Consider the following 21,333-nt stretch of genomic DNA (forward strand, 5'->3'; position numbering starts at 1 on the left):
CTGTAGTCGTTTTTGTATAAACAAAATGTGTGTGTGTGTATATAATTCCAAACATATGGTGAAACGATCAAAATATCAAAATAACCTTTGTTACTACTTAGCTGTAACCACAATTCGGTTTAGTTCTCTTCATTTGGATGTACACTAAGTGTAGTTCCTTATATTTTGCTGTACTGTATGACTATGACTAACTGTGTTTCTTGCTCTTGAAGGGAATAAAGCTTCCACGTGAAGCACTCAGGTTAATTAAACATACAAGGCACACCCCCGGACTCTCATTGGCTCCACAGGCACCACAATTTAACCCACATTGTCCTGGTTAATCCGCAGAACGCTGCAGGGACAGAGATACCTTCCTGCATCGAATGGGCTATTGAAGAATAACTATACTAGAGGGGAGTGTGGAAGGGATGTATTTATACAGAGAATAAGGAGTCTGACAGAAGATGAACATTATATCATAAGTTAGTACAGAACATTAACAGCAGCAGTGACAGCCTAGCAAATGAAGTGTTCACTAAAAGTAAACGAAGTGCACAGAATGTACTGTATACTGTGTCCCAGAAAGAAACCCAGATTACTAATTATAAACGGTGATATCAATGCAGTCAGCATTGACCATACACCACCTGCTCACAGTACACTCTGCTGATAGGTGTGTCTACATTGCCTACAACAATGTGATTTCAATGTTGTATGAAGTGTTTCTTCTTTTAATGATGTTATCATTCCACTCCCTTGAATGTAACCATTTGACTCTCAGTATTCTAAGTGTTCTTGTCACATTTCCCAGCAGTTATTATGTGTCTTCATTTACACTATCCCCTACAACAGTCTACAATGGCTTTACCTGTCCCGTTTAATACACGCAGCATGTGTGTTGCATGTCATTCTCAGCATATATTTCATCCCTTCTTTCGTTTGCAGTTAATGTTTCCTAAAGAAAGTTACACATCGTTTCGCCTTGTTGCTTGTAATGCTGTATCTGTATGTACATGGACTCTTCTGCAGTACATGTTGGAACCCTTCACCCGCTTTATATCCCCCTTACTGTCTCTGCTGCTGAGTGCAGAACACCGCTCTATATCCCCCTTACTGTCTCTGCTGCTGCTGAGTGCAGAACACCGCTCTATATCCCCCTTACTGTCTTGGCTGCAGAACACCGCTCTATATCCCCCTTACTGTCTTGGCTGCAGAACACCCGCTCTATATCCCCTTACTGTCTCTGCTGCTGCTGAGTGCAGAACACCCGGTCTATATCCCCTTACTGTCTCTGCTGCTGACTGCAGAACACCGCTCAATACCCCCCTTACTGTCTCTGCTGCTGACTGCAGAACACCGCTCTATACCCCCCGTTTACTGTCTCTGCTGCAGAACACCCGCTCTATATCCCCATTACTGTCTCTGCTGCTGAGTGCAGAACACCCGGTCTATATCCCCTTACTGTCTCTGCTGCTGACTGCAGAACACCGCTCAATACCCCCCTTACTGTCTCTGCTGCTGACTGCAGAACACCGCTCTATACCCCACGTTTACTGTCTCTGCTGCAGAACACCCGCTCTATATCCCCCTTACTGTCTCTGCTGCTGAGTGCAGAACACCGCTCTATATCCCCCTTACTGTCTCTGCTGCTGAGTGCAGAACACCGCTCTATATCCCCCCTTACTGTTTCGGCTGCTGCTGAGTGCAGAACACCGCTCTATATCCCCCTTACTGTTTCGGCTGCTGCTGAGTGCAGAGCACCCGGTCTATATCCCCCTTACTGTCTCTGCTGCTGGCTGCATAGCACCCGGTCTATATCCCCCTTACTGTCTCTGCTGCTGACTGCAGAACACCCGCTCTATATCCCCCTTACTGTTACTGTTACTGTTACTGTTTCTGCTGCTGACTGCCCAATGCTTCACACAACGCAAGACCCGCCCTTGCTATCTGCTGGTTGACTGTGGCTTTAACTCCGCAGCCGTGATTGGTCTGCTGGTTAAGCTGGTGTAACTTGCCCTCAAGACTTTCTTAATGAAAGTACAGAGCAATGGGCAGATAGAGTGAGAAGAGGGTGCATTGCAAATACTCTGCAACTGTGTGCACTCTTCATTACAGACGGCAAATCCTTTTCTGGAATCACTGACTTCCCCCTGTATGGGGGGTTGTGCTTGTTTCTTTTCTTTTTTTTTCTTCTGATTGTTTTTTGGGGATTTCCAAGTGACTTCAGTTCAAAAGTGAAGAATTAAGTGGTGCTGCCTGGGACAGTGACAGTCCCCGTCCTATAATAACTCTGATACAATAGCACTGCACCTGAATCCTGAATTTGTTTTTTTTGGGGGGGAGGGGTGGAACCAACAACTCAATGAAATAAGATTATAAATTAAGAGGACAGCAATCTTCAAGGACATTAAGAAGTGGATGAGAGACCCCGCCAACTATATCAGTCATGGGTTATATAAAACAGTGCATCTTTATGTGGACTTTGTCTTACTTCATCTCCTCTGTAAGTACCCAAATTACTTTTTATTCACCCTATTGCATATCAGACTTGCTTTAAAACGTTTGCATGGACATGCCTTTGGGTCCCCCTTGCAGAGGGGTTATACAAACTTGAAACCAATCATATGTTTTTTACATCAATTCTGTATCCTGATCATTATGATATTGACTTACTATTCTGATTGGCAGTTAAGAGGTTAAAGAAGACCCTATAGTAGAGCAGGCGTTTGTAGGAGTGCGTTCGTTATTATGTGAAGTACACAAATATCATTGTGACCAATATCTTAATTATTTCTCTGCCACAGGGGCCAGTAACGCATTACATGCCCCTCTGGCTGTTATAGCGTTAAATTGCAGTGGCAAAGTGATCAGGGCTTTACATTGCATGATTGTAGTAGTGTGAGATCATACTTGGGTATGCTTCCAGTTTGTGTTACGGGATATTATCACAAAGTGTGCCAAATGTGAGGTAAAAAGCTGATAATCTAACCCAGTGAAATGAAAGGTGCTTGTGCTTTTACCTCTGAAAGCTGTATTTGTGTCTCTAACTGCATTGTAACCCCCCACATTTCTTCCTAACTCTCTGCTTATCAGTTTCTTCTCAAATAAATTCCCCCTTTTCATATCCTACCAGTGCCAGCATCCCCATATACACCCCTTACCAAGTACAGCGTGCTATAGGGGCACACTGCCTGGCTTCACACTAGTGCTGTGAGTTCAGTAGCACTGACACGGTCAAAGCTACAGATAGGAAATGTAACAGTTTTGCTTTGTTATTATATTCAGAGACAAAGTGGCATGTAAAGCGTTGTTTTGTATCTATTGTTAAGCCTTTACGTGAGTTATTTAAAGTAAAACTTTCCCTGAGACTGCCTTGAGCACTGCATGCTTTGCAAGTTATTCTTCACTTGTTTGTATAATATCTTAAACAAAGTAAACATCATGTCCTCTGCTGGAACAGTATTATTTAAATTGCATGCCCTGTATGCCTCTGATTAGGTTGTTTTTCCTTGAAGTCATCTCTGTGTACTATTATGCCTTTTGAGCTGAATCGGGGACAGGGTATCTATCACAGGCAGTTGTCGCTTATTTCATTTTGCTGCCCATGAAACCTGTTGACACTATTATCTGATTGCTGCCTGCTGTCGAGTAGCAAGTTTCAACTAGGTTATCAGTTATGTGTGCAGTGTGAGGGAGCAAACACAAGAAATGGGGACATCAACAAGTCATCCTTATGAAGTAGTGTACGTGATAATCTAATTTGCTGTGAGCTCATTACTCTTACACATATTAAATCATCAGCTCTGCCTTTCATGACAAAGTTCAAACAGACATGGTCACTGGAGACCTGCTTGCATTTTAACTAGAATTTATTTTATCACCCATGTTTTTTGATAGCTTTTTCAAAGGCTAATACAAACAATGACACAACCAAGCATTCCCAACACCTGATTGTAGATGTGCATTTGGTTTACCACTTATAACAGAACTTGTTTTTTTTAGATAGCAGAAAAAGAAAAGTAGATGGTAGATCGTTGTATAAATATATATATACCTGGCACAGAGTTTGATATTTTTTTTAGGACAAAAGGCTTCTATGATCAATAAGATAACTAAGATGCCCCTTTACGCATGTGTGTCATAAGTATGTATTTGTACAGACGTACTGTATAATATAAGCAACCAGGAAACCAAGCCTGTAAAATGCATTCAGGACACACATAACATTGAGTAAACATGTTGGGATTGGCTCCTACTAATTATTTAAGAAGAGGAATTAATTGGAGTATGTTTACACCGCAGTGAAAGTCCTCCTGAACCCATACCTGTGAAAAGGATATGTGAGCTGGTGTATTACTATTGTGTAAGTGTTTTGCCTTGGTTTAATTTGCCAGAAGGAAAACTTGTGTTAAAAGCCTGTTGTAAGATACATAGTTTGAATAGATCAATGTCCAATAGAGCATTCACTATCATAAAACTACAGGGTGTTCAAGCTGTTGTAAACTTTTACTGTATTGCTGTGCACTGCAGAGCTGAAATGTTGACACATGCAATTTTATAGTGCACAGTGTTAATGTATATATTTATAAACCATTCACATTCTTACTAAATGGCATGCAGGGAACAGGTTGCTGTTTGAGTGCCCTGATCATCTAGCTACATGTGTGCAATGTTTCTGAAAATGTACATCCTGCATTTAATTGTTCATCGTTATATTAAAAAGCAGCAAAAACCTTGAAATAAATACTTCTTTCAAGGTGTTATTAAGCATACAATTAGACGTAAATGTAGCTTTCCTGGACAATTATCTTAAGTATTTCCCGCAACTTGATTTATCTTGAGTATTTCCACAGCACACAGTACTTGACAGATATTCAGTGACTCATTAGGAATATATCTTTTGAATGATTATTCTGTAAAAAAAAAAAAAAAAACAACCAAGCTCAATTTACACAAGTAAGAGTTGTCAAAGTTCAGTGCTAATCAGGTAGAACAATTCATAGGATTAAAAGTAGACAGCAAAGTTATAAACATGCTTGATCTCAAGATATTTCTGACACCACATATGAATGACAATGACTAGATAGAGAAAGGCATTGGAGACAGCTGGATACATTTATGAGGCTGTATAATGCATACATTGTGATATATGTTGTGTTATAAGGGGGTAGGATTCAGGTAAGAGACGTCAATGGAGTCTGTAATTCATAGGTGTGATGGCTAAACTGTAAATTCTGAAAGGTCAAGGCTGCATCAAAGCCTGGGAAGAGATATTTTACCTCAGTAATGTAGTCTTTGTAATGTGATAATGCCCTTTGTACAGTAACAGTAACAAGCAGAGAAAAAACGGAGCACAATCCAATACAATAAAATAAGGATCCAGAGAGGGACTACCTCATAAAACAGACTTTATTTGGTCATACAAAAAATGAACCCCTAAAGAATGAATTATAAAGTGCCTTAGGAGTGAAACGCATTGTGTCCCCCACTTCTTTAGGGGTTCGTTTTTTGTCTGACCAAATAAAGTCTGTTTTATGAGGTAGCAACCTCTGGATCCTTATTTTATATATTGGATAGTGCTCTGTTTTTCTCTCTTCCTGTTCCTACTACTTCTACACCGCAGATGCACGCCCCAGGACCTCCTCCAGGATTCAACAGGACTCTGAAGCGACTTACTCTGTTTCTATAATCTTATCCAACATAACTGCTTTACTGTGTGTCAGTAAGTGTGTGTCAGTAAGGAGATTAATTTATGTGTCAGCATGGCTGTACAGATGCAGCGGCCGTTATTGGAACATATCACGCGTTGTATACCTTGGAATACCCATGTCATGGCGCGTAATTACCGCGTGTTGTATACCTCGGAATATCCATGTCATGGCGCGTCATTACCGCATGTTGTATACCTCGGAATATCCATGTCATGGTGCGTCATTACCGCGTGTTGTATACCTCGGAATACCCATGTCATGGTGCGTCATTACCGCGTGTTGAATACCTCGGAATATCCATGTCATGGTGCGTCATTACCGCGTGTTGTATACCTCGGAATACCCATGTCATGGCGCATCATTGCCGCGTGTTGTATACCCCGGAATACCCATGTCATGGTGCGTCATTACCGCGTGTTGTATACCCCGGAATACCCATGTCATGGTGCGTCATTACCGCGTGTTGAATACCTCGGCATACCCATGTCATGGCATGTCATTACCGCGTGCTGTATACCTCGGAATAGCCATGTCATGGCGCGTCATTACCGTGTGTTGTATACCTCGGAATAGCCATGTCATGGCGCGTCATTACCGCGTGTTGTATACCACAAAATACCCATGTCATGGCGCGTCATTACCGTGTGTTGTATACCACAGAATACCCATGTCATGGTGCGTCATTACCGCGTGTTGTATACCCCGGAATACCCATGTCCTGGCACGTCATTACCACGTGTTTTATACCTTGGAATACCCATGTCATGGCGCGTCATTACCGCATGTTGTATACCTCAGAATACCCATGTCATGGCGCGTCATTACCGCGTGTTGTATACCACAAAATACCCATGTCATGGCGCGTCATTACCGTGTGTTGTATACCACAGAATACCCATGTCATGGCGCATCATTACTGCGCGTTGTATACCTCGGAATACCCATGTCATGGCGCGTCGTTACCGCGTGTTGTATACCTCAGAATACCCATGTCATGGCGCATCATTACTGCGCGTTGTATACCTCGGAATACCCATGTCATGGCGCGTCATTACCGCGTGTTGACTCGTTTTTATCAAGTGCAGAAAATGGCATTTTAGTGTTCTGTTTTTTAAACACCTGCAAATTGACACAGTACTGTACTGTACACATTACAATTCATTAATTTCTGCCACGGAAACGCGGAGAATTACGTGACGTCACATGACCCGCAACATAATTTGACGCCGAGTCATTCGTGAGGGGGGGGCGCAAACGCTGCGGCGCCCGGGCAGAGGGGCGAGGGTCAAGAAGTTTGCGCACCCCTGTATTAACCCAAGGTAGTCACTAGGCACCATTCTCCAGGCAAATTGTATTGGATTTATACATTTCAATAAAGGAAGGCATTCCAGAGTACTCTAATGAAACCACGGTTTTTTTATCTACTATATGGGACATTCATTTGTTTGAGCACCCGGATTCACTCTATCCATTTCTGACTCTGATATATATATGTGTGTGTGTGTGTGTGTGTGTGTGTGTGTGTGTGTGTGTGTGTGTGTGTGTGTGTGTGTGTGTGTGTGTGTGTGTGTGTGTGTGTGTGTGTGTTTTGTTCATAACTGTGCACATGATAATATAATCACTAAAAACTATACATCACGTGTATCAATTCCATGTATTCCTCATATATATATATTAACTACCGTACAAAGGGTCAGAAATGAATATATATATATTGGATTTTTCTCAACTGTGCCACTAATCAAGTGTAAAAAAAAAAGTAATATTTCAATCCAGTTTTGGAATGCTTTGGTGAGTTATATCAGAAAGATAAAATCCAATTGCATACAGTATAAAATAGAAATTGATAGCACATAAGAGAACAACTTGACCAAACTATGTACTGTAGTCTGCCTATTTTCCTCTTTGTTGGGAAAATGTAGACCCCATTGGTATGTATGTGTGTATGTATATCTTTATTTATTATATATAGCGCCATTAATGTACATAGCGCTTCACAGCAGTAATACACGTGCCAATCATATAAATAATACAAATAACACATGATGGGACAAAGTGCTTCAGACATAAAAGTAACATGTAGGAAAAGGAGTCCCTGCCCCGAAGAGCTTACAATCTAATTCATACTTTGAATAGCCTTGTTTATCTCAAGCATGTTGTAATTCCCCTAATGTATTCGCCTCTAGCACATCTGGGTCATGTTTGCATAATGGGGGATTTTAATTATCCAGACATAGACTGGGGCAATGAGATTAGCGTTACAACAAAAGGGAACAGGTTTTTGGGGGTGCTTAAAGACAATTATATGACCCAAATTATTGAGGAACCAACCAGGAGAGGGGCAGTTCTGGATTTGGTCATATCAAACAATGTAGAAGTAATAACAAGTATTCAAGTCCCTCATTGTCTAGTGGCCCTAGATTTACCTTTTGCAAGGCTAAAACTTTGGCCTCTCACCTTTCTCCCAGTTTATTTGATTCTAGTTTACGAACTCCTACTATTAGTACTATACCTAAAGGTTTTTATAATTGTGCGAAGAATTGCTCTATGTGTCAATATGCATTACCTGCGAAGTTTATAACTTACTCTAATGGTTTTAAAAAAGTTTCATATTAAGAACTTTTTGAATTGCAATACATCTTTTGTTGTATATGTTCTTCTATGTGCATGCGGCCACAGATATGTGGGACGCAATATTAGACGTCTTAGGTTGCGTATAGCTGAACACACTCGTTTGATCAAGAGAAAAGATTTTGGTCCATCCTGTATCCAGACATTTCTCACAGTGCCCAAGGGGGGGTATTGGTAACTTCTCCTTTTCAGCCATTGAACACGTACCCCGTCACCCCAGGGGAGGCAATAGGGAGAATCGATTAAATCAGAAAGAAATGTATTGGATATATACTCTTAATACTCTCCATCCCCTTGGAATGAACTCTGATTGGGAGTTGAAACATTTTCTGTAGTTATAAGGGCATGGAGAGTATTATAATATATTATATTGTTTTATTACTGTTATTTGTATAAATTAATTTTGCATTCTGTAATCTTATGATGTGTTAATAGAACAAGCTCACTACATGATGCATTCTAATAATTTCAGGAACATTTATTTGTCTTTACTAACAATACATTATTGATTGCTATCTCCCATGATCGTTTTCCTCCATGATTATCTTTTCTTATATAGAATTATTGTGCTTGACATTATATTATGTTCTTTGTTTTTAATATTTTTAATTTTTTCTTTTTTTCTTTTTTGTCAGTCTATTATATGGTTAATTATAATATATGTGTTGCTTCCAATCCATGTGTTCATTGTTATCTGCTGTGTCTGATTTGGAGTTGTCCAATCAGATTTGGCTCACATGTATATTAGACATGTCTGTTTCCTGAACTATATACTCTTTGATAAAGTCCCATGTAGGGATGAAACGCGTCAGAGTGGTTCTACTATGATGTCCAGCCTTTTTTTGCAATAAAGAATATTTTTATTTTACAAGCTTGTAGTGGTACTAGGAGTAGTGACCATTAGTTCCTCCTACTTCTATTCACTTATTTGATATGGAGCACACAGCAGTCTCAATTGCTACAGGTGATCATCATTAGCATCGAACGGAGGTGGTATCCAGCTGATCTGCACAACGGTAACACCCTGCATGCGGTTTCCCAGGTCACAGCACGGCTGATTGCCTCTGGATGCAGACACAGGACGATCTATGGGCTAGAGCGTTCTGCATCGGGACCCCAGTACAGCACAGCCGGTGAGCCCTGTGACACAGTCTCCACGTCATCTGTATTGGTCACAGCACGGCTGGTTGCCTTCTGGTTGGGAGTTCTAGTATGATCGATGGGCTTGAGCGCACTACCTACGGGATCCCAGTTCAGCGCAGCCGGTGTCTCCTGTGACGCAGCTCCCACATCATCCGCATCGGTGAGCTGAGGGATTGGCATACACGCCAGGTAGCGGAGCAGTCGTGGTCTTCCGTCTGCAGTTTCAGCAGGAGCGCCCCGTTTCTCCGGTCCTCTAACAGCTGTTATTCCCCGTGCCATATACAGGTTGGATGGGATTTTGCTTCACTGCATATCACGGCTGATAAGGTGGCAGGATTACCGGTCGGGTCAGGTTAGCATTATCGGCACTATTATAGAGTTATAGCTGGTGGGGCTGCGGTCTCATTACTCTCTACCTCTGGTCCACATTTGCATTTTAACCCCCGACTGGTGTGCCTATACCTTTATAGCCACTTTGGAAGTCATCATTTCTTTAACATTTATTATCCTATACCTGCATTGAGACATTTCCTAGTTATTCCTGGACAGTGATTACATTTTGTTTTATATGATTTGTAGCATTGGAACACATTGGATCACTCTCCACTTTTTCTATTCAAGTCCTGGAACATTTGGGTAACAGTGATCATAACATGGTCTCATTTGAAATAAATGATCAAAAAACAGATTACTTGGGTTCAACAAAGACTTTAAACTTTAGAAAGGCAGATTTTAATAAACTGAGGTCTAATCTAGTAGTAATACAATGGGATGATGTTTTTGCAGGGAAAAATGTAGAAGATAAATAGGCAGTCTTTAAAACATTGTTAGAAAAGCACACTTATCAGTGTATACCCTTGGGTAATAAGTATAAAAGAAATAAGTCAAAACCAATGTGGCTAAATAAACAGGTAGGGGAGGAAATGGACAAGAAGAGGAAGGCGTTTAGATTCTTTAAGTCAGAAGGGACAGAGACATCGTATCAGAATTATAAGGAATGTAACAAAAATTGCAAAAGGGCAATCAAATTAGCAAAAATGGATAATGAAAAAAGGATTGCAATAGAAAGTAAGGTCAACCCTAAAAAATTCTTTAAGTACCTTAATAACAAAAAAATGAGAAAAGAAAATATAGGACCCTTTCAGTGTGAGATGGGTAGGCAGATTATTGGAGATAAGGAAAAAGCTGAGGTATTAAACAAATCCTTTGCCTCTGTGTTTACCAGGGAAGAATCAAGTTCAATAGTAGTGCCGCAGGAGGAAGCCACAACCTCCATATTAATAAACAATTGGTTAACTGAGGAAGAAGTTCATAAGCGACTTGAAAAAATTAAAGTTAATAAGGCACCTGGCCCCGATGGCATACATCCAAGAGTTCTCAAGGAGTTAAGCTTAGTAATAGCAAAACCATTATATTTCATATTCAAGGACTCCATTTCCACAAGCTCAGTACCACAAGATTGGCGTAAAGCAGATGTGGTGCCTATATTTAAAAAGGGAGCTAGATCACAACCGGGAAATTACAGACCTGTAAGCCTGACTTCAATAGTAGGGAAACTACTTTAAGGTTTAATACGGGATAATATTCAGGAATACCTAATGGATAATAAAATTATTAGTAATAGTCAGCATGGATATATGAAGGATAGATCTTGCCAAACTAACCTTATTTGTTTCTTTGAGGAGGTAAGTAGGAATCTAGACCAGGGTAATGCCGTTGATGTGATCTACTTAGATTTTGCAAAGGCTTTTGATATGGTTTCACACAAGAGGTTGGTGTACAAAATAAAGAAAGTTGGACTCAGTAATAATATATGCACCTGGATTGAAAACTGGTTAAAGGACAGACAACAGAGGGTTGTCATAAATGGAACTTTTTCAGGTTAGGCTAAAGTTGTGAGTGGAGTACCTCAGGGATCGATACTGGGACCCCTGCTTTTTAACTTGTTTATTAATGACCTTGAGGTTGGGATCGAGAGCAAAGTCTCCATCTTTGCTGATGATACTAAATTGTGTAAGGTAATAGAATCAGAGCAGGATGTAATTTCTCTTCAGAAGGACTTGGAGAGACTGGAAACGTGGGCAGGTAAATGGCAGATGAGGTTTAATACAGATAAATGTAAGGTTATGCATTTGGGATGCAAGAATAAAAAGTCGACTTACAAATTAAATGGAGATATATTGGGGGAATCCTTGATGGAGAAGGATTTAGGAGTGCTTGTAGACAGCAGGCTTAGCAATAGTGCCCAATGTCATGCAGTAGCTGCAAAAGCAAACAAGATCGTATCTTGCATCAAACGGGCAATGGATGGAAGGGAAGTAAACATAATTATGCCCCTTTACAAAGCATTAGTAAGACCACACCTTGAATATGGAGTACAATTTTGGGCACCAATCCTAAGAAAAGACATTATGGAACTAGAGAGAGTGCAGAGAAGAGCCACCAAATTAATAAAGGGGATGGACATTCTAACTTATGAGGAGAGGCTAGCTAAATTAGATTTATTTACATTAGAAAAGAGGCATCTAAGAGGGGATATGATAACTATATACAAATATATTCAGGGACAATACAAGGAGCTTTCAAAATAACTATTCATCCCACGGGCAGTACAAAGGACTCGGGGCCATCCCTTAAGGTTGGAGGAAAGGAAATTTCACCAGCAACAAAGGAAAGGGTTCTTTACAGTAAGGGCAGTTAAAATGTGGAATTCATTACCCATGGAGACTGTGATGGCAGATACAATAGATTTGTTCAAAAAAGTTTGGACATCTTTTTAGATGGGAAAGGTATACAGGGATATACCAAATAAGTATACATGGGAAGGATGTTGATCCAGGGATTAATCCGATTGCCAATTCTTGGATTCAGGAAGGAATTAATATTTCCCTCAATGGGGTTTTTTGTTTGCCTTTCTCTGGATCAATAAGTATAGCTATAGGATAAAGTATCTGTTGTCTAAATTTAGCATAGATTGAACTTGATGAACGGAAGTCTTTTTTCAACCTCATCTACTATGTAACTATGTAACTATCTCCTGGTAAACTATTCCATGTTTCCATAATCTATATTCCTTACAGAATAAATTATACTGTTTGCAGCTTTCTCAGAACTCTTGGCGTGTACACAAGGTGTTGCACGTGAATGAAAGTGTGCAGAGCTTATGAAACCACACACTTCAATTTTTCCCAAGCAGATGGGTCTATATAATCTTCTACTTCATAAAGTCTCATGAAGAGACTTCTCAGTTTTCCAGAGCAACCTTGTGAGACACCTCCCTAGTGCACATCTTCTATATTGCTTGTTGTGGAAGGGGTTTCATCTACTGTAGAATTCCGAAACTGCTGGAAATGGGGTCTCTGTGCTCACATTATGTAAAATACATAGAATTGATGGGATAAATTAACTGCGTCAAATATCACTTGAAAGGTGTGTAATTTTCGTACAATGCTTGTTTCAACCAATGTGGTTTCAAGTTGTCAAACGCAACATGATAATTTGTACTGCATACAAATGAGGGAGTAATGAGAGCATTGTACAGTATGTTCAGGTGATGATTTTACAGAGGACCAGAATGACAGATATACAGCCAGACACACGGACACAGCTAGACATACTTACACACATATTATTATTATTATTTATTTCCCTTCTGTTTTTATATGACAGTAAATACGTATTTCACGATGTCAATTTCCTTGTTCAATTCTTTTCAAGACACACAAACATACACACACACATAGTGACACAAAACAAAAGACAAATACTTTGACAAGAAGAATGAAACTGCAACAGTTCCGATAAGAGACACGGAGAGACTAACAGAAAAAGTGCTGACATTGGGTCATATTTACGTAGCTATTTTATGCCACATGGCATTATACAGTTAGTCTGATTTAAACATATAGACCCCTAGTGGCCAACTCCAGTCCTCAAGTGTCACCAACAGGTCAGGTTTTAAGGATATCCCTGTTTCAGCACAGGAAGCTCAGTCAATGACTGTGCCACTGATTGAGCCACATCTGCTGAAGCAGGGATATCCTTAAAACCTGACCGGTTGATGGAACTTGAGAATTGGAGATGGCCACACCTGGTATAGACAGTAATAAATATTGTCCAAAGTGGCAAAAGTAAAAGTAAGTGAGAGGGCAAAAGAAAATAACATTGTTTGGAAGTGGCTTTTGTCGCCTTGGGTGCCTTTTGACGTAGTTACCATATCACTGGGTCTGGCACCCCAGAGGCCCCAAGATGTAGCAGCGACATCATGCCAATGGCTCATTTTCTAGAAGATCGTGTTCTGCGCTCCTATGAACGAGATCTGTCTGTCTGAGGATCCAAAGAGAAGGACTCCCCCTCTTCCATAATGTCATCAGTGACACCACGATCACATGATCGCCAAGCGCCGGAGGTGCTAAGGTACTCCGGTGCTGCGGCACGAGTTAATGTGGTTATATGCAAATTAGGCAAATATGTGTATGTTGAATGTACTCTACGGATATGCTGTATATTCCCAGTACTTAAAATAACATGCTTATTAATGTAATGCAAAGGACCATTTTATTCCCAGGAATTCCCTCTTCCCCACCCCCAGGACGTTCAGATAGAGATAGAGCAATCTATTGGTAGCTATCGGACGACGTGTAGAAAGATTTAGTTCAATGAGGCTCCTAGCTGTAAATGCTAAATCTTTCAATAGACCATTATCTCTTCTATGGAACCCCAGTGAGTGGGTTGATAAGTGTACATAAAACACACACACGGCAATCATGCAAATATTTGCATGGAAAATGATTACTACTGCTCTGCTGATATGGGCAATGTTGCCAAGCAACTAATATATATTTAAGGGTAATTTCATTTGAAGGCTAGTTAACGAAGATGATGGCCATCCTAGCACAAATTGGAAACGGATGTCGCATACATTTTTAATTGGATGGGATCCATATAGTGTATACATTCAATTAGGAATAAGGTGCTTTATGACTTAGCACCCCTTAGTAAATATGGCCCTAAATCCTGTCCGCTGATGCCTTTGTTTTAAATCACATTACTCATAGATTGTGATAACTTTTAATGTCAGAGATTAAAGAGACCAGTGTAGCAATGTTTTCTCTCATTTGCTATTTTCTGGCATTTATTTGAAGGGCTGAGATGGTTAGGGGCAATTACATGGGTCAGAAGCTATTATTCTTCTGCAAATTCATAATGGAAATGGAAGAACCTGTGGATGGTTTGCCAATGTTGAATCAGTTTTCCATTATTTTGGAGAATGTTCACTTTCATAGATGAGGACAATCGTGTGTATAAGAGGCTACTACAGATGTTATTGGACACGTTACTCTGCAGTATCGTGATTAGTTTGCAAAATAACGCAATAAGCATCACCGCAGTAATAGCGTCTGCTACATCTACATATGAAACGCGAGCCAGACAAAATGGGGTTTCTTTTGGCGATCTACTGTCACCCCCTATGAAGGTCTAGATCTCTGGAAGCAGGGGTCCCAGAGTTTAAATGAATGTTAAATCTGAAGAATTGTCATTTCATGTAAGGGAGTTGTTTTCCCCTCAGAAGGCAAACTGTTACTATAATTTGCTTCTTTCAATAATTGCACCAATTTATTCTATAGCTGTTCCTATAGCAGAAGACTGATACGTGCATATTAGTAATAATATTGCTGATACATAGTAATTGCCTTACCTGCAATTCATCAGTCTGACCGCATTAACAAATAACTGCAGTGTAACAAGTATAATTAGATCCAAACAGCTTACAGTCCAGTGGTGGGCTTTTTACTATGAACTATTATGATGAAATGCTTCAAGCCAATCACTATTGTGGAAACGTGTTTTCATATGAGAATAAGACGTCGGTTTAACCTTTAACAGTGCGACTGCCCACGCAGCGTGTAAGCTCGTGCGATTAGCTATAGAAAAGTGAGAATAGAGGCGTATCATTAAAACAGCTGCAAAGGCATTAACATTAAGCGTAAGAACTTTGCTACTGCACAAGAAGAACTCAACAACTATAATCACAACAGCCAATATTTGTCATTCATCTGGATCCATATACAGATTAACAGGGTTTTTAACAATGTGTGTGTGTGTGTGTATGTGTGTATGTGTGTATGTGTATATATGTATTTATATTGTATTGTATGTCTTTATTTATATAGTGCCATTAATGTACATAGCGCTTCACAGTAGTAATACATGTGGTAATCAAATAAATAACAGATAATATAAATAACAGATCATGGGAATAAGTGCTTTAGACATAAAAGTAACAATAAGGAAGAGGAGTCCCTGCCCCGAGGAGCTTACAATCTAATTAGTAGGTAGGGAGAACGTACAGAGACAGTAGGAGGGAGTTCTGGTAAGTGCGTCTGCAGGTGGCCAAGCTTTATGTATCATGTGTTCAGAATATCCACAGTGCTATTCATATGCTTATATATATATATATATATATTCCACTTTTTTTCTTGTCTCTGAGATTTGGCATTTTTAAGGAAAGGGCATTTAAAGAGGCTTTTACTAACTTATTGGTTTCCAAAATGTTAATCTGTAATAGTGAATTGACGGGGTGGCATTCTGCTGTTATTCTCATTAGCTTCTATTTTTATCACATTGATTACGTTTTGATGAGGCACTAAGGTTAGAGAAAATATGTTGGACAATAAACATGAGGAAAAAGATTCATGTATTTAGAAATGATGGCTCACTATAAAAGCAACGTTATAGTGTTCCCATGTGGCATTCATTAGGTAACAGATCTCTGTCTACAGCAGTAATAGCCAACTTCAATCCTCAAAAGCTACCAACAGGTCAGGTTTTCAGCATATCCCTGCTTCAGCACAGGTGGCTCAATCAGTGGCTCAGCCGACTGAGCCACTGAGCAACCTGTGCTAAAGCAGGGACTAATTGAGCCACCTTTACTGAAGCAGGGACTGATTTACCCACCTGTGCTGAAGCAGTGATATCCTGACAACCTGACCTGTTGGTAGCTCGTGAGAACTGGAGTTGGCTACTCCTTGTCTGCAGTATATAAAGGTATTGTGACATAAATGAACAGTCTTGCGTCCTCTGTGTAATCCTATTTATGTTTGCATTGTAACGATTGAAGATGTCAATAGGAGGGAGTCAGAAAATGCTATCTAAACTACATAAGTGGTTTTCTAGCTACTAAAAAAGGAGCCTCATATAATATTTGCTAAGAAAGATGGATTTAGCAGGTGCGTTTATCTGACTTAACTCTTCCCTTTGGTCAATGTGGAAACCATATAAGTACATTTCACTTGTTTGAATGATTTTCATTTTTAACATACTGTATTATGCACCAGGTACCTTAATAATAAAAAGTCACGTATTTCTGATTCCCTACTCATGATGGCTTGCTATCCTAAAAAGCTTGCGTTTCTGTTTACTTGTTTTATATTAAATAAAAATACCACTTTTGTGCACATTCAAACGTCTCAGACAGGTCTGCAGCCCTGCCTTCCCCCATTATCTTTTAGCATGCAATGTTTCCACTGCAGCCAGGGATTCTGGGTAATGACATGCAAACCTGTTTATTGATCTAAATAACGTAAAAAACGAATCATATAAAGTAGAACTATTTTAATCATACTTTGGGAACTTCATTCTTAAGTGGGAAGACTTTGAGCCGCAATTTCAGTCATTAGCAACACTCAATATTAAATGTCAATACACTAAACTTTTATCTTGCATAGGCTTAAAGAGGGTGGTCACTATTAAGCAATGATTGGTATTCATATCGTCTTTATTTGTTCCATCTTAATGATAGTTGTATGCAGTATAGAGACTGGAATACTGTATAACATGAGAATTTTATTAATGGGGACCAATATCTCGTGCATGTGCACTTCTTAATATATTTTTTAACAGACTGTTTATTGTTCTTGCATTATTATTTTTTTAACTTCTTTTTCTTTTCTTAAAAAAATGATTATATATATAATCAATAATAATATATATAATCAATATGATTTTCTTAAGAATTAAAAATATGATATATATATATATATTTATAACATTTTTTTTAAAGTAGAACTACAGTACTGTAGGAGCTTCAATGTTACCACTTTGGTGATACAATGGTAATATTCACAAAGCTGCTAGTCCCATTCAGAAGCAGGGACCCCCGCTGTGTTAATCCTGATGGGCCATTCCCCCCCTGCCAAGCACTGCACCATGGACAGTCAAGTCTTGCCAGGCAGCGCACTATTACATGCTCTGCGGCTGCCGATACATAGGAGCGGCTGCATCTGTAGCAGCTGCAGTGTTACCGCTTTGGTGATATTACATTATGTAGGGTGCAGGTATGATTTGCTATCGATATATTTTCAAATAACTTTTAGCCCATCGCAGAGGACAGAAAGATATACTGTAATGTAACTACATTATCTAGCAACATGCAAACTTCTAACCCCAAGGCAAGAAACGCAGTCTCAATCCCGCCTACTCCAAAAAAAATGCATATTTTTTTTATTATTTTAACTAGGCCGTGCCACGTGTATTTCTATAGCTCCAGGGTTTCTAAGACACTTACATGGAATCACGCTCTGGTTTCCGAGATAGTTGCCAGTATATATTTTCTCCCTTTAGGGAAATCAAAATGGCTGCTACATTTTTTCGGTCCGGCAGGCCAGTGGGAAGCCGCAATGTCATCTATTGGACAATGCCAGTGGCTGTCTTTGAATTTGTAGCAGGAACGCCAGCATCTAACACTACCTATCTCTAACTAAGTATCTGACAATAGCGCTGTTCGCGTCCGTAGGACCATGCAGCTCAAATTCTGTAAATGAAATCAATAGTGAAAATGGACAGGATTACAGCTTTAAATACACACTCTTTTTATACACCTCCTTCTGCTGTTATTAATAGCATCACAAGAAGTGATAGATAGATTAAAAGGGAGATGCAAAATATTGAACCCGACAACATGCAGATAAAAACCATGACTTGCTATTACTTCGCTTAATTGTTTTAGTGATATTTAGACTTTTTATATATTAACCCTCTGAGTGCGCCAAGACGTAGTCACTATGTCGTGGTATCTGCCACTCCAGGGGAGCACGCGACGAAGTGGCTACGTCATGCCCCAGGAAAGCGTTTGTTCTGCAGGTTAGATCGCGTCCGGCATTTGGAGCACAGGACATGATCTGCAGTGAAGTCACAGGGAACGAAAGGACTCCTCCTCTTGCGTTTCTGGGTTAAGGGCCACCGCAGTCACGTGACCGCTTTCACAAGCAGTCTCGTGACCACGCTATGTTGGTGGGTGCTCCAGCACTTAAAGAGTTAAACATAATGATATGACCTTACAAAAAAAAAGTTTTTTATTTTATTGGGGTGTAGGTTCAATTTCCCCTATGTATTGATATGATGAAAATGGGTAGTACTAGGGAGATTCAGGAGACCATTAAATAGACCATTAAAGTTGGAACATGTTAAGCAGGTTACAGTAGTAGGCCGAGTAAATCTAAAAACAAAATCAAAAGACCATCAAGAATGCCTTAAAAAAACTTCTGGAGGTCTGTTTGAGAACCAGCACACCAGTCAATGTCTTGCCTCAGATGGATGTCAAAGAGCAGTCAGTTTCTTCTCAAGGACACGTGAGATAATGGAGTTCAATGACACCCAACAAGTAACATTGCCTGAAACAAACCAATAGAAACAACGGTATGATGTAGTGAGGGTAAGATTTGTCCTGTCTGATGCATCGCATACTCCCGCCAGCCCAGGAAGGAGTTTCGTCACAATGTTGGCCACCTGGTATTTTTTTGTTGTTGCACATGTAAGATGTATGTTGGGCTGTGCATGGTGGAATAGATATCTTAAATATCCCTGGGAACCAACCAGGTAAAATGGCACAGCAAGTAGGCAACATACTGTAACTTGTGGATTTGTTAAAAATGCAAAGGAGCTGTATCCAGCAAATACATTTTATAAGTTGCATTTGAATTTTGAGTCCATTTTTGCAGAAAATAATGGAGCTAAAGCAGTTGTGTGAGTGCAGTCTTTCTTCTATTGAGAAGAGCTGAGATAAATGAATTGCTGTATTTTATTTGGACTGGTTATGACTATGCAAATCCCTTTTCTGCAGCAGCACACTGGTGTATTACAGGCCCTTCTGAGAACCAAGAAGTTATATGATGATTGCAATATGTATTTCTCACTCACTATGGGGACGATGCACAAAGCAGTGATAAGTGTTTTAAAGTCAGATAAATGCCTTTATGGTGCAATATTGTGTGCAGCGCGATTCACAAAGACGTGATAACACTGCAGTATCGTGCTTAGGGCTGGAGCACACTCAGCGCTACACGACGTGCGCGCGCTTTCGTACGCACGCGCGTTCGTCACCGACCCCTGGCGGCCAATGGTAGTGTTCATTGTTGAAACTACCATTGGCTGCTAAGCGCGGCGTCGTCGCCGCTGTAGCTGGAGTCTTTCAAAAGTGTGATCCCAGGCTGCCGCAGCGCGACATCAGTTTCAGCAGCCAATCAATGTCCAGACGTTTTCATTGATTGGCTACTGAAATTGCTGGGGGACGGGTGACCGCGGGGACGGGGTTTATAATTTTATTTATTTATTCTTACATATTTATTATTACATTATTTATTTATCCGCCGCCCGCCCGCTTGTTCCCCCGCCCGCTCGCTCCCCCCGCCCTCTCGCGGATCATTCCGTCTGCTGGGGATGTTCACACATCGCCCAGCAGACAGAGGCGCGCGCCCACACGCGGCGCCGTGAAGCGCCATGTGTGCTCCTGCCGTTAAAAGGCTTTTTATCACCAAAACACAGTCATTGATAAAAAAGTTGCGCCATAAAGGCATTTATCTCACTTAAAAAACACTTATCACTGCTTTGTGCATAGCCCCCTATGAGTGCATTTAGTTACTTTGATGTGTTAAGCAGCAGCAAATAATATTACTTTTATTGCTGCACACCTACGCACATGATAATTTTAAACCAATTCATACCTTTTTGTCTCTAATGGAAAGATCCTTCAGAATAATAGACCATTCAAGTTGGAACTAGTATTAAGTAGTTTACAGTAGAATTACTTTAAGATAAAAAAAATACTTCAAAACTTCATGAGGCAATCGCAGTCCTAGCCAGAATAATAGACTCAATATCATAGAAGTGCCTTATATGAATTAAGTTTGCCATGACATTTCATTAGGTCATTTTTAGGGCAGCATACAATATTCAATACAATGAACCTGTTTTATCAAAAAAGATCTTTGGGCCACTACATGGGATTGCATTGCTATATTGTGATATGTGCCCTAATCCCGCCAATCAGCTCTATGAATAAACAAAGTAATGAGCAAGTTAGTTGTTCTTGTAGATTTTCTATACTGGAAATATGGCAGCTTGCCCCCGAGTTTATTTCCAGGATGTAGATAACAAGCTATTTTATTGTACCTGGTCTTTATACCGGATCAAATTCAGAATTTAAATACCTATCTGCTCCAAGCTGTTGAGATATACTCAAGGAAGTAACCGTAACACGGAGTAAAGTCACTCACACTACAGCACAGACTACAACACAGTTTGCAGACCGTTGCTGTGTTGGGAAAACATTTGACTGGCATTCAGGTCCAGATGGATCCTTGAGTGTACCATATATGCATGTCTTCCACAAGAACTCCTGCAGCATATTCACTGTATTATATCTGACAATGAGGTACTGTAAATGAAGTGGGTTTGAGGACCAGTCGAAGATGCAGTTTAGATACACTCATGGGTATTCAGCCATTGCTTTACTTTGTATGGTGGAGGGTCGTGTCACTTTTTTTTACTCACTATTATATAGTTGTGTCTGGTCATCAGGCTCCATAAA

The 21,333-nt window shown here is 40.1% G+C and overlaps 1 protein-coding gene across 11 annotated transcripts in view; it reads left to right on the top strand.

Annotated features, from left to right (window-relative positions):
* The first annotated feature begins 2,000 nt into the window (after nt 1-2,000).
* Nucleotides 2,001-21,333, top strand: part of LOC142487903 (vasoactive intestinal polypeptide receptor-like) — a 313,067-nt gene continuing 293,734 nt past the window's right edge. For 8 of the 11 annotated variants that reach the window (XM_075587979.1, XM_075587978.1, XM_075587980.1 and 5 more), the window contains exon 1: nt 2,398-2,485. Coding sequence is in view for 3 of the 11 variants with exons in the window: in XM_075587976.1 (XP_075444091.1) it covers nt 2,401-2,485 (85 nt within the window). In the remaining 8 variants the exon portion in view is untranslated. Of the gene's footprint in view, nt 2,486-21,333 lie in introns of all 11 variants that reach the window. The other 3 variants (XM_075587972.1, XM_075587977.1, XM_075587976.1) reach the window with 1 other exon arrangement.

The sequence above is a fragment of the Ascaphus truei genome, chromosome 2, assembly GCF_040206685.1.
Source record: "Ascaphus truei isolate aAscTru1 chromosome 2, aAscTru1.hap1, whole genome shotgun sequence".
Taxonomy (NCBI): Eukaryota; Metazoa; Chordata; class Amphibia; order Anura; family Ascaphidae; genus Ascaphus; species Ascaphus truei.